Source organism: Acomys russatus, chromosome X, assembly GCF_903995435.1.
Source record: "Acomys russatus chromosome X, mAcoRus1.1, whole genome shotgun sequence".
Lineage (NCBI taxonomy): Eukaryota > Metazoa > Chordata > Mammalia > Rodentia > Muridae > Acomys > Acomys russatus.
In genome coordinates this window covers 18,485,417-18,498,628 of record NC_067169.1, presented here as the reverse complement: position 1 = coordinate 18,498,628, position 13,212 = coordinate 18,485,417, and the positions used below count along the sequence as shown (strand labels likewise).

Here is a 13,212-nt window from a genome sequence, read left to right as displayed (position 1 = left end):
GGGGGAAAAAAGAGTAAGGGGGCTGGGAGTGTAGCTCACTGGAGGGTTAATTCAGCAGCTGCTAAGCTCTGAGTCCTAGGAAGACAGACAGAAAGGCAAACTGCCTAAGCTATGGGGAACAAAGGTTCAGTCCTGCTGTTTGGTTCGGGAGGCCTCAGCATTGGCACGGAGCACTGCTCCCGGGGAAGGGTATGGCCGCTGCTGGAAGAGGGGCCCAGCTGCTGTCGTGTCAGCACCAGTCTTGGCCTCATTCCTCTTGGGGAGTCCTGTTGACCATGTGCCCCTGGGGACAACAGAGAATTAGAAGCCAGGAAGAGGGGGTAAGCGGGCATCTCTCAACTGCTCAAGGTTAAAGGACGGGAAGAAAGAGACAATCAAGAAACAAAAGGATCAGCAAAGGGCTTCACTTACCGCGGTGCATCTGAGTAGGAGCTGGGGTCCATGGGGTCTAACTCTTCATCTTTCCGGCTCCCTGCTGTAAAAAGTAAGTCACAGGGCAAGTTTTTCCCTTGGAGCCCCTGCCCACTGAGCCCCTGCTCCCAGGAAGAGGTGGTACCAGTGGCTACCACTGCCCACAGCAACCTTCAGAAGCCCAGGGCCAGGCATGCACTCCTTACATTCTGTGCCCTGGCACCTTGCTCCATTCATCTGAGTTCCAACATGATCTGCTTACCCTTCTTGTTCTTGGGGTAAGGGGCCAGCTCCTCTCTACGATGGTGGCGCCGGTCTTTGCCCTCTTCCCTGTCGGCCTTGTCATACCCCCGGTCCCGATCTCGGTCCCTGTCGCGCTCTCTCTCTCTGTCCACTTTGTCATAGCTCCGTTCTCGATCGCGGTCAGACTTCTCGTGATTTCGGTCTGCCTTGTCATGGTTCCTGTCTGGCTTCTCGTGACTGCGATCTGACTTCTCATGATTTCTGTCCAACTTCTCAGGATTCCGGTCCAACTTGTCCTCAGCATCTATGGTAACACAGAAGCCCTGCAGCCCCCTCTCTTACACATATGGTCTCCTGAGCCCCTCTGAGACTGCAAAGAATCACTGAGCTATCCCTGCCTTTGCCAGCTCACCTGCAGTACTATTCCTGAGTTTCTTGGCAGATTTGGTAACGACAAAGTTGGGATCATGTGGTGAGAGCCAGGACACCAGGTCTGTCTCCACATTCCAGTAGTAAGGGAGTCCACTGTGGGCAGGGAGAAGGAAAGGCATGTTAGCACACATGTCCCTGAAACCAACTGCCTCCCCAACCTCGGCTTAAATCTGCTCCGTGGCTCCACATGCAGATCTCTTTCCCTATGGAGCCCAGGCTAAGGGATAACACAGGAAGGGCAAGGCCAGCTGTCCCTCCCGCCTGTGTGTTCGTAGACTCACCAAGAAGGGTCAAACACCTTGTACCAGCTGGGTGGCAGGCCCTCTAACCGGGTGGCCTCATAGTCAACAGGATCATCATCATAGTCCTCAGCAATAATCTCTTCCTCTGGCTCTGGAAGAAGGGGAAAGAAGAAAAGCAGTTTAAGACCCCTTTGTGTAGCAGGGCGCGGTGGTGCATGCCTGTAATCCCAGCATTCAGGAGGCAGAAGCACATGGATCTCTGTGAGTTCGAGGCCACCCTGATCTACAAAGTGAGTTCAGGACAGTCAAGGCCACACAGGGAAACCCTGTTTAAAACAAACAAACAAAAAACAGGCTTTAATCCCAGCACTGTGGTGGCAGAGGCAGGTGGGTCTCAGTGAGTTCAAGTCCAGCCTGGTCTACAAAGTAAGCCTAGGACAGCTAAGGCTACACAGAGAAACCCTGTCTTGAAAAACCTAATTAAAAAAAACGAAACCAAACCAAAACACCACCAGGCGATGGTGGCCCAAGCCTTTAATCCCAGCACTCGGGAGGCAGCGGCAGGCGGATCGCTGTGAGTTCGAGGCCAGCCTGGTCTACAAAGTGAGTCCAGGATGGCCAAGGCTACACAGAGAAACCCTGTCTCGAAAAACCAAAAAAAAGAAAAAAGAAAAAAGAAAAAGAGCCTGGTGTGTGTGTGTGGGTTCTCCTCCTCTACACAGGAGCAGATGAGGAGATGTACCTACCTCAATAGTAGAACACATCCAAGAGCTTTGGTTTGACCCCAGCAAGGCGGGGGTGGGGTGGGGGTGGGGGAGGTGTGCGCTTTGGGGATGATGGGAAAGCGCTTGCTTAGCGGGTACCTGGGTTCTATGGGGGGGGGGGGCGGAGGGGGAGAAGAGGGGGAATAGAGAACAGAATAAATAACAGAACTTCCGTTAATCCACCTGGCTTTCACTTGCTCACCAGGCTCTAGATGTTTGAGGATGCCCCTCTTGGCCAAGCGGGACTGCAGGGCAACAGGGAGTGGCATAGTGTGCTGCTGCCCAGACCTAGAAAACAACAGACGGTACTTACTTACTGCAAGGCAGATGCACTCAACATTTCCATCTGGATCTCCAGTAACCTTTCACCACCCTTCTGCGTTTGCTCATTTGCCCCCTCGCCTACCTAACTGCACCGGTACCTGGAAGAACGGAACAAAAATGCGTGCTAAAAGACGGAAGGCGACTCGGAGCCGTAAGGCCAGAGCTATTGCTACAGAAACTCTACTGACCGCGGCACTGGAGACCGGATGCACCAAAGCTCCAGTTCCTCTCCAGGCCAAGGCTCCACCTATCCTCAGGGACTACGTACAGCACTCCCGCGACCCAGAAATGGGATCACCCGACGTTCCTCTAAGTGCACACACTGGGAGGAACCAAGACGCTGGGATGGGGGGGCGCCACACTGCCAACACCATTTCTAGCTTGGAAAGAAAGCTTCCACTCGGGCCTTAGCAGAACAGCTGTGTGGAGAGTCAAAGTCTGTCCCCCTGCCCTCCTCTCCCTTGCCGTCTCCATGCTTACCAATATCGGAGGGCTCTTCTTTTAAAGCACCGGAACGCTCCGACCTCTCCACCGCTAAGCTTACCTGGTTGCCTCCCGAGCTCACGGTGAACGGAAGTGGCTAGCCTGGCTAGCCAATAAAAAACGCGCCTTCGACCATTGCGTAAGCAAGGACAACCAATTGTTTCCTTGGCCCACATACGAAGCCGCCGCGCCTGTGGGCGTTTCTGAGTCGAGGGGGAGTGGCTCGCCAGCGAGAAAGACGGTTTCAGGCCAGACTGTGGCGCCATGGAAGAGTACGCTCGCGAACCTTGGTACGGCGATGGGCACAGGCTTCGGGACAGTCCCTGCGACGCCCAGGCCAACCACGGGAGGCGGGCGGGGAAGGCACCGGCTACACTGTCAAGTCCTTGACGCGGGAGGCTTAGAAACTTCACAGCCTCAGCGCCTCCGGCGTGGCTCCACCTACTCGGACTTCGTTTAAAAAACCGCCACAGTGGAGTGTCCTCCCCGTAGGTGCGGTGTGGGACAAAACGACCTCCCTCTTTCCCTGACTCTTCTCCTTGACCCTTTTCTTTTTGTGAGGCAGAAGAGAAACGCTGGGCAAATCCATTCCGGCGGCGGGGGAGGAGAGGCGTGAAGCCAAAACGTACCGGGTTTCCTCCTGTGGCTTTTCCCAGGCTGGTTTTTCACTCCAAACAGGGCATGGATGAACCTACTCTGTGCTAAGAGATAGGGCTTGGATCTTCCTCACGGTCTTTTATTTATTTATTTATTTATTTCCGTTTTAGGTTGATTTGGTTGGTTGGTTGGTTTGGTTTTTTGAGACAGGGTTTCTCTGTGTAGCCCTGGCTGTCCTGGACTCGATTTGTAAACCAGGCTGGCCTCGAACTCACAGTGATCTGCCTGCCGCTGCTTCCCTGAGTGCTGGGATTAAAGGGGTACACCACCACCGCCCGGCCCATTTTAGGTATTAAAAAGATAAGAGGCGCAGGGCTTCCTTGGACGTGCTTTCTTTGTCAGAGACCAGAGTGCCACGCTGTTAGCTAGTTAAACCTGCCAACTCTTTGTAGTGGTCAACCCATTGGTTTTTTTTAAGGATTTATTTGTTTTTGTTTTATGTGCATTAGTGTTTTGTCCATCCCTTGGAACTAGAGTTACAGACAGTTATGAGCTAACAAGTGGGTGCTAGGAATTGAACCTGGGTCCTCTGGAAAAGTAACCAGTCCTCTTGACTCACTGAGCCATCTCTCCAGCCCCAGTCTGTTCGATTTTTGGGGGGAGGCGGTTTTTGAGACAGGGTTTCTCTGTGTTAGCCTTGGCTAATCTAGACTCACTTTGTAGACCAGGCTGGCCTCGAACTCACAGCGATCCGCCTGCCTGTGCCTCCCCAGTGCTGGGATTAAAGGCCACCACCACTGCCCAGCTCAATTTTTTATTTTTTTAAAGACAGAGTTTCTCTATGTACCCCTGGCGGCTGTCCTGGGCTTTGTAGAGCAGTTTGGCCTCAAACTCACAGCGTTTGCCTCTACCTCTGGGCGTGTACCACCAGGCTCTGCTCCATGTGATTTTTGATAGTAACAGAAATCGTTTCATCGTTGCTTGGTTGTAGTCAAGAGTACTTGTCTGTCAGTAACAAGCCCAGCTTTTGGAAGGCTATGTAGTGAGACACCTCTCTTCCCCCATCTCAAAAAGAAAAAAGTATTTTCTCACTTCCTCCACAGATAGACCTACAAAGCTTTTAAGGTGTACATGTGTGTTTGGTGTTTTTTTTTTTTTTATATATTTTTTTGGTCTTGGTTTTTGGTTTTTGGAGATAGAGTTTCTCTATGCAGCCTTGGCTGTCCTGGACTTGCAAGCTGTTTAGACCAGGCTGGCCTCGAACTCAGAGTGATCTGCCTGTGTGTTTGTTTGAAATGTGGTCTCACTATAGAGCCCTGGCTGGTCTGGAACTCTTTGACTAGGCTGACCTCAAACACACTAATCTACTTGCCTCTGCCTTCGAAGTGCTGGGATTAAAGGCATGGCCACTACACCCAGCACATAATTCAGGGAGGGGGGTTGTAGGGGACAGGGTCTTCATTTATAGCCCATATTGGACTCCCAACTTCTGATCCTCCTGTCTCAGCCTCCCAAGTGTTGTGATTACAGGTATGCAGAGCCATGTCTGACTTTCCTTTCTGGCTTTATGGAACAGATAAAAACTAACAGAACTGGGGGCTAGAGAGATGACTCAGGTTAAGAGCACTGGTTGCTTTTCCAAAGGTCCTGAGTTCAATTCCCAGCACCCACATGGTGGCTCACAACCATCTATAATGAGATCTAATGTCCTCTCCTGCCCTGCAGGCTTATATATAGGCAGAACTCTATATATGTAATAAATAAATCTTAAAGAAAAAACTGACAGAACTCATTTGTTATCTGAGCTGTTTCTTATCTGTGATGAACCTCTTGTTTTGGTTCTCTGGTCAGGGCAGAGTCTCACATTAACCCAGTCTTTTCCTTCCTGCTTACAGCCCATGGCGAATTGTGGACGATTGCGGTGGAGCCTTCACTATGGGTGTCATTGGTGGTGGAGTCTTCCAGGCTATCAAGGGCTTTCGCAATGCCCCTGTTGTGAGTTGGGCCTTCCCCCAGTGATGTGGGACTCTGTAGTCTTGCTGACCTAGACTACTGCTCTGAGCACACTTATTCCTTCTGTTGCTTGTTCACCTACTGTGTGCTGGGCCTGGCTCCCAGATCTAGCATTTGAGGGACTCTGTTCTTCAACTGGCGCTCTGTGGAAATACTATACTGTCAGAAATAGTCTGAAGGGCTAGAAGTACATAGCTCGGTGGTAGAGCAGTTGATTAAGCAAGAGACGTCCTAGGTTCCATCCTCAGCATCAGAATAAGAGAAAAAGGCTAGCATTGAATTACAATGTGTACGCAACATTAGGTTTTACCTCAAGGCAGACTTTGAGTTAAAAATCCTCTATATATGGGCTGTGGTGAGAAGCAGAGGCAGGCAGATCTCTGAGTTCAAGGCCAGCCTGGTCTACATAGTGAATTCTGGAACAGCCAGGGCTACACAGAGAGACCCTGTCTCAGGAAAAAAAAATCTAGCTCACACCTTTAATCCCAGCACTCGGGAGGCAGAGGCAGGTGGATCTCTGAGCTTGAGGCCAGCCTGGTCTACAAAGCGAGTCCAGTACAGCCAAGGCTACACAGAGAGACCTTGTCTCAAAAAAACCAAAAAGAAAAAAGAATCCTCTGTGTAGGAAAACGAGAGGAGTTTGGCTGATAGAACAGCCTTTAAGCTGAAAGGGGGTAGTATGAGTCTACCTCTCCCCCTGGGACCCCTACCCTTGAATGTCTAAGGCTCAGTAGAGAACAGCACGAGGCTTTGCAAGCCTGAGGACCAGATTCTGATTCCCCAACACCTATGTAAAACACCAGGCAGGTCTACAACCCCAGTACCAGAAGGGATGGGGTACAAGGCAGGCATATGCCATGCCCTTTTAGCCTAGAGACTCTGTCTCCAGGCAAAAGGCGATAAAAGAAGACCCCATAAGGTCCTGCTCTGACCCCACAAGTTCACACTCCTGCACATTCCTATGTATATATATACCATGCAGACATACAGCAGGTTTTTATTTTGTTTTTCTGGTTTTTCATTTTTGGGTTTGTTTTGTTTTGAGACAGCGTCTCTCTGTGTTAGTCTTGGCTGTCCTGGACTAACTTTGTAGACCAGGCTGGCCTCAAACATCGATCCGCCTGCCTCCGCCTCCCAAGTGCTGGGATTAAAGGTGTGTGCCACCACCACCCGGCTTCACAGCAGGTTTTTATGTAGCACAGGTTAGCACAGAACTTCAAATCCCCGTCTATGCTTCCCAAGTGCTGGGATTCCAGGCATCTACCAACATGCTTGGTTTCTGTAACTTTTAGGTCTGTCTCTGAGTCTTCCCCTCAGATCCTGGATCTTGGTCCATATTTCTCATTCTTGGGAGGTTTTACACATATTGTGCCCTCTTTTCTTTCTTTCTTTCTTTTCTTTTTTTTTTCTATAAGGAATGGAATGTGGTGCCTCCATCTTGCTGTCCTGGGTCCTAAGAATCCTCAGCCTCCTTTACATGCGCTTTTCTTTTTTTTTTTTTCAAATTTTATTTTATTAATTTATTCTTGTTACATCTCAATGTTTATCCCATGCCTTGTATCCTCCCATTCCCCCCCCCCCATTTTCCCATTATTCCCCTCCCCTATGACTGTTCCTGAGGGGGATTACCTCCCCCTGTATATTCTCATAGGGTATCAAGTCTCTTCTTGGCTACCAGCTGTCCTTCCTCTGAGTGCCACCAGGTCTCCCCCTCCAGGGGACATGGTCAAATGTGAGGCACCAGAGTACGTGAGAAAGTCATATCACACTCTTCACTCAACTGTGGAGAATATTCTGACCATTGGCTAGATCTGGGAAGGGGTTTAAAGTTTACCTCCTGTATTGTCCTTGGCTGGTGCCTTAGTTTGAGCGGGACTTTTTTTTGTTTTTTCAAGACAGGGTTTCTCTTATAGTCCAGGCTGACCTCAAACTCAGAGCTCTGCCTGCCTCTGCCTCCTGAGTGCTAGGATTAAGGGTGTGCACCACCACTTCCCAGCGGTTCTCAACCTAATTAAAAGGTCCTACTGCTGCAATGTTTTAATGCAGTTCTTCATGTTGTGGTGACCTCCAGCCATAAAATTATTTTATTGCTACTTTATAACTATAATTTTGCTACTGTTGTGAAAGGGTCATTTGACCAAAGGGAGTTGCAGTCCACGGCTTGAGAGCCACTGCTCTAGATTGCATTTTGCTGTGTGAGGCCGTCTTGTCTTACTTGCTTAGGATCTGTGTGTGCCACTACTGTGTGCCCTTACTGTGAGGGGACAGGGTCCTTGTTCCTTGTTGTACCTCTGCATCTAGGATGGAGCCTGGCATATAGTGCCTGCTCATTGCCTATTGAATGAACAAGTGAACAAATTAATAAAACTTAGCAACCTTATTCTAAGAGTACCTTTGCTCGATTTATTCCCCATTTTCCTGGCTCTTTGGCTGTTGCTATGCATCTAACACCTTTCCCATGCCTTCTCTCTTTGTTTCAGTTATGGGAGGAAAAGAACCCTTGGCCTTGCTCATTCTAGGCGCATGCTCTACCACCAAATACCCCAGCACCCCCCTTTTGTTATTTTTCAAGACAGGGTTTCTCTGTGTAGCCTTGGCTGTCCTGGAACTTGCTTTGTAGACCAGGCTGTGGCCTTGAACTCACAACGATCTACCTGCCTCTGCCTCCCGAGTGCTGGAATTAATGGCATAGTGCCACTGCACCCGGTTCCAGTGCCCCTTATATAAAGCCTAGAAACCCTGCCTACCAGTGGTCTTACCCTACCCTGACACCTTTCCTTGCTTTCTCCAGGGAATTCGACACCGGCTCAGAGGTAGTGTCAATGCTGTAAGGATCCGGGCACCCCAGATCGGAGGTGAGGAGAATGGGGGAACATAAAGATGTGATAGCAACTTTGTGGGCAGCTGCTCCTTTGAGGTTGAACTATAAGTTAGAGGTCCACATTCTAACCCAAAGTGTGATCAGAATTTACTGGCTTGGTGACATCTCCCAACAGTAAAAGGGCAAGACTGTGTATTCTGTAGTTTCTTTTTGAGATAGGATCTTTCTGTGTAACCCTGGCTGTCCTGGAACTCACTCTGTAGATCAGGCTAGCCTCACAGAGATCTGCCTGCCTCTGCCTCTACCTCTTCCTTCCACGTGTGGGGATTAAAAGTGTGTACTACTGGGCTGGAGAGATGGGTCAGCAGTTAAGAGCACTGACTGCTCTTCCAAAGGTCCCGAGTTCAGTTTCCAGCAACCACATGGTGGCTCACAGCCGTCTATAATGTGATCTGGTGCCCTCTTCTGGTTTGCAGGTGTACATATGGGCAGAATACTGTATAAATAAATAAAAAATAAATAAATCTTTTTTTAAAAGTGTACCACCAAGCCTTGGCTATTCTGCAGTTTAAATCCAGGTCCTGGGAGCCGGGCAGTGGTGGCACATGCCTTTAATCCCAGCACTCGGCGGAGGTGGGGGGTGACAAAGGCAGGTGGATCTCTGTAAGTTTGAGGCCAGCCTGGTCTACAAAGGGAGTCCAGGACAACTAAGGCTACACAGAGAGACCCCGTCTCAGAAAACAAACAAACAAAAACTAGGTCTTGACTCTTCCTGTTCGGTGACCTTATGCCATTAGCATACTTCCTCCAAATCTCAGCTGATGATGATGGCATTGACCACCCAAATTGATAGTTTTAAAGTTAATTCACATAGTACTTATTTCACATGTCAGAGATTTTTTTGTTTTGGTTTGTTTTGTTTTTGTTTTTCGAGACAGGGTTTTTTGATTTTACAATATTTGCATCCATATTATAAAATAGTTTAGGAGTATTTGGAGTTTTTAAAAGATTTACTTTATGTATATGGGAATTCTATCTGCATGTTCACCTGCAGCCAGAAGAGGGCACCAGGTCTCATTCTAGATGGTTGTGAGCCACCACACATGATAGTTGCTGGGAACTGAACTCAGCACCTCTGGAAGAGCAGACCTCTTAACCTCTGAGCCATCTCTCCAGCCCTGTATTATATATATATATATATTTTTTTTTTTTTTTTTAAACAGGTCTCACTCTATAGCCCCGGCTGGCCTCAAACATGAGGTGATCCTGCCTCAGCCTCTCAAGTACTAAGATTACAGATATGAGCCATGCCTGGTCTTTTTTCTTTTTTCCATTTTTTGAGACAGGGTTTCTCTGTGTAGCCTTGACTGTCCTGGACTCACTTTGTAGATCGGGCTGGCCTCGAACTCACAGAGATCCACCTGCCTCTGCCTCCCAAGTGCTGGGATTACACGCGTGCGCCACTGCATCTGGATTATATTTTCTCTTTTTGTAGTAGAGATGGATTGAGCATGCTAGACAAATGTTCTATCACTGAAACATTCCCAACATTGTATATTTCATTTTTAAGAGATGTCGTCTTGGGTGCTGGAGAGATGACTCAGAGGTTAAGAGCACTGTCTGTTCTTCCAAAGGTCCTGAGTTCAATTCCCGGCAACCACATGGTGGCTCACAGCCGTCTGTAATGAGATCTGGTGCCCTCTTCTGGCCTGCAGGCCTACATCCAGACAGACCACTGTATACATGATAAATAAATAAATATATCTGTAAAAAGAAAAAAGAGGGAGGGAAGGGATGGAAGTCTCTGGACTGAGGGTGTAGCCCAGTGGTAAAGCACTTAACTAATATGTGTGAAACCCTGAGGTCCATCCCAACCACCAACAAAACAAAACAAAAACAACAGACAGAGGGATCTTTCTTTGTTGTCCAGGCTGGTCTCCAACTCTAGGCTCAGGGCGAGCTGCCTCTATAGTTCCGCAGGCTCCCACATAGCTGGGAGCACAGGCACCACATCAGCTAATTTCATAGCAGCATCTTAAGTTCTCCTGCATTTTTACTGTTTCATGTCACATGAGGTCAGCTATGGACTTTTCTGTTGCTGAGATCATGACCATGCTTAAAAAGCTGTAGATTTTGAATGTCTAGATTATGCGTGTTTAATCATATATATTGTGTCCTGGTTTTCCTGACCTGTTTTCCTTCTCCCTGAAACCCAAACCAGAACTCCAACTCCATGTGCTCATTAAAGGGTGGAAGTTGCTGCATTGAAAGCTATATGAAAGGTTAATCTGCTGGTACCCATTTACCAAATAAAAGTGGAAGGATTTGATAACTACAGCCCCGGTCCAAATGGGGAGCTACTTACAGTGGGAAAGATGGGGTGTCCCATAGGAGTCTGATACCTGTCTCTGTGTCTGGACTTTATTCCTTCTTGTATTTGGTGTTGAGATTGTAACCCATGGCTTTCTACAGGCTAAATTACTCTCCAACCCACTTCCTGTCTCCTCCCCCACCCTCCACCCCAACAGGGTTTCTCTGTGTAGCCCTGGCTGTCCTGGACACACTTTGTAGACCAGGCTGGCCTCGAACTCACAGCGATTCCCCTGCCTCTGCCTCCATTCTTCACTTCATAGGTGTCTCTTTGTAGTCCTTGTGCCTGCACCTCCTAGGTGCTGGGATTATACCATATCTTAGTCATGTTTGTTTGTTTATTGATTTACTTATGTAATATCTTATCATGTTAAGGTTTTTTGTTTGTTTGGTTGGTTGTTTTGGTTTGGTTTGGTTTGGTTTTTTGAGACAGGTTTTCTCTGTGTAGCCTTGCCTGTCCGGGACTCAAACTCACAGTGATCTGTCTGCCTCTGCCTCTTGAGTGTAGCTATCTATTTTTATTTATTTGTTTATTTATTTATGTATGTATTGTGTGCATGTGTATGTGTTTACTGAGAATCCAAAGAACCCTAGGTAAGGGCTGGAGAGATGGCTCAGAGGTTTAGAGTACTGTCTGCTCTTCCAAAGGTCCCGAGTTCAATTCCCAGAAACTGCATGGTGGCTCACAACCATCTGTAATGAGATCTGGTGCCTTCTTGTGACAGGCAGATGTACATGCAGGCAGAGTACTGTATAAATAATAAAAATAAATCTTTACCCAAAAAAAAAAGAACCCTAGGTAAGCACTCTACCACTGAGCCACATCTGCAGTCACAGATTGCGCCTTCCCTGGGCAATCTTCAGACCTTGGAAGTTCCCAGATGTTGAAATCTGTGGAGTCTCAGAATTGCTGGGAATTACTGACTAGGACCCTATCCCCCTACAGGTAGCTTTGCAGTGTGGGGAGGCCTATTTTCCACCATTGACTGTGGCCTTGTACGGCTGCGGGGCAAGGAAGACCCCTGGAACTCCATCACCAGTGGAGCGTTGACTGGAGCAGTGCTGGCTGCACGCAGTGAGTGCCTTCAGCCCCCAGCCCCAGCCCTTTCCCGGTGCTGCTTGCCTTTCCTCAGCTCTGTCTCTTTCTGCCTCCAGGTGGTCCACTAGCCATGGTGGGCTCTGCGATGATGGGGGGCATCCTGTTGGCCCTCATCGAGGGTGTTGGCATCCTTCTTACTCGCTATACTGCCCAGCAGTTTCGCAATGGTGAGGACCTGGTGGGCAATGATCAGGGAGAGCCAAGAGCACTGTCTGCCTTCTGCACCCTTCCTCATCTCATTACCTCATTCTCCCCTCTCCAGCACCCCCATTCTTGGAGGACCCCAACCAGCTAACCCCTAAAGAGGGAGCTCCGGCCCCAGGTTATCCCAACTACCAGCAGTACCACTGAGGAACCCGCTGCCTGCCCCTGCCATCGTGGGAGCTGCTCCTCAGTTCCCTCCTGGACGATCTACCTCCAAGGGAGGACTGGCTCCTACATAGCCCTGAGCCCTTCAGAGAGGGCCTCTGCTCTACTCCCTTGTTCTGTGGTAGGGGTGGGGGCACCCCAGCAGCCTTGTCACATGGGTCCCCTTTTTTGTCTGTCTCTCAGGGTACCTCAGCCTCACACATGTAACAATCTTTAACCCCAGATCTTCGTGTGGCACCCTGATGAATGTTTAAAGCCAGATTTGAAATGTCTATATGCACTCCTTCAGTCACCCAGACCACCCTCTCTCTCCGCAGGAGGACGACATTGGAAGTCTAGGTCTTGAGTTCCACACTGAAGGGGTTCTGCTGAGGATGGGGGAAAGAAGCAAAGTCCTCACTATGTTGTCCAAGCTGGACTTACTTGTCTGATGCTACCACAGCAGCCTCTAGTAAAGGTTTACAGAATGAAGGTAGAGACAAAGATATGAAAGATAGGCATTAGGCACATGAATAAACATGGTTAGGGGCCTAGAGATACATCAAACACACTTGGGGAAGAAATGCAGGAACTCAAGGACTGCTGGGTGCATATGTATGTTATGTATACGTACTCCAGACACCAAACCTCCTTGCATAAGCTCCCTTTGTAGAGACTAGGAAATTAGTCTTTAAAATAATAGCCTTAGGGGGCAGCTGGAGAGATGGCTCAAAGGTTAAGAGGTCTGGTCTTCCAGAGGTCCTGAGTTCAATTCCCAGCAACCACATAGTGGCTCACAACCATCTATAATGAGATCTGGTGCCCTTTTCTGGCGTGCAGGTGTACATGCAGGCAGAGCATTATATACATAATAAATAAATAGTTTTTTAAAAAATAGCCTTAACTGGGCATGGTGATGCACGCCTTTAATCCCAGCACTCAGGAGGCAGAGGCAGGTGGATCTCTGTGAATTTGAGGCCAGCCTGGTCTATCAAGAGAGTCCAGGACAGCCAGGGCTCTGTTACACAGAGAAACCTTGTCTCAAAAAAAAAAAAGCCTTTTCCC

At 48.7% G+C, this 13,212-nt stretch overlaps 2 protein-coding genes across 3 annotated transcripts; one reads left to right on the top strand and one right to left on the bottom strand.

Moving 5' to 3' along the window:
- Positions 1-80: 80 nt before the first annotated feature.
- On the bottom strand, positions 81-2,416 carry Pqbp1 (polyglutamine binding protein 1). 2 transcript variants are annotated; one of them, XM_051141550.1, is made up of 6 exons: positions 2,295-2,416; positions 1,368-1,479; positions 1,067-1,179; positions 674-958; positions 412-475; positions 81-283 (listed from the first exon to the last, which is right to left on the bottom strand). In XM_051141550.1, the coding sequence occupies exons 1-6, from the start codon at positions 2,359-2,361 to the stop codon at positions 127-129; spliced, it is 798 nt and encodes a 265-aa protein (XP_050997507.1). In that variant the 5' UTR covers positions 2,362-2,416; the 3' UTR covers positions 81-126. The 2 variants fall into 2 exon arrangements, with proteins under 2 accessions (XP_050997507.1, XP_050997509.1); XM_051141552.1 differs by having other exon boundaries at positions 412-472.
- A 612-nt stretch (positions 2,417-3,028) lies between these two features.
- On the top strand, positions 3,029-12,420 carry Timm17b (translocase of inner mitochondrial membrane 17B). Its single transcript, XM_051141553.1, has 6 exons — positions 3,029-3,189; positions 5,392-5,491; positions 8,301-8,364; positions 11,647-11,775; positions 11,856-11,966; positions 12,062-12,420. The coding sequence occupies exons 1-6, from the start codon at positions 3,164-3,166 to the stop codon at positions 12,148-12,150; spliced, it is 519 nt and encodes a 172-aa protein (XP_050997510.1). The 5' UTR covers positions 3,029-3,163; the 3' UTR covers positions 12,151-12,420.
- The last annotated feature ends 792 nt before the right edge of the window (positions 12,421-13,212 follow it).

Excerpts from the sequence above, each read along its gene's own strand:
- Timm17b (XM_051141553.1), top strand. The coding sequence starts at position 3,164 with ATGGAAGAGTACGCTCGCGAACCTTG. Across the intron at positions 3,190-5,391 it reads GAGTACGCTCGCGAACCTTG|CCCATGGCGAATTGTGGACG; the intron begins GTACGGCGATGG and ends TCCTGCTTACAG. Across the intron at positions 11,967-12,061 it reads TGCCCAGCAGTTTCGCAATG|CACCCCCATTCTTGGAGGAC; the intron begins GTGAGGACCTGG and ends TCCCCTCTCCAG.
- Pqbp1 (XM_051141550.1), bottom strand. The coding sequence starts at position 2,361 with ATGCCACTCCCTGTTGCCCTGCAGTCCCGCTTGGCCAAGAGGGGCATC. Across the intron at positions 959-1,066 it reads ACTCAGGAATAGTACTGCAG|ATGCTGAGGACAAGTTGGAC; the intron begins GTGAGCTGGCAA and ends GTGTTACCATAG. Across the intron at positions 476-673 it reads TTACCCCAAGAACAAGAAGG|CAGGGAGCCGGAAAGATGAA; the intron begins GTAAGCAGATCA and ends TACTTTTTACAG.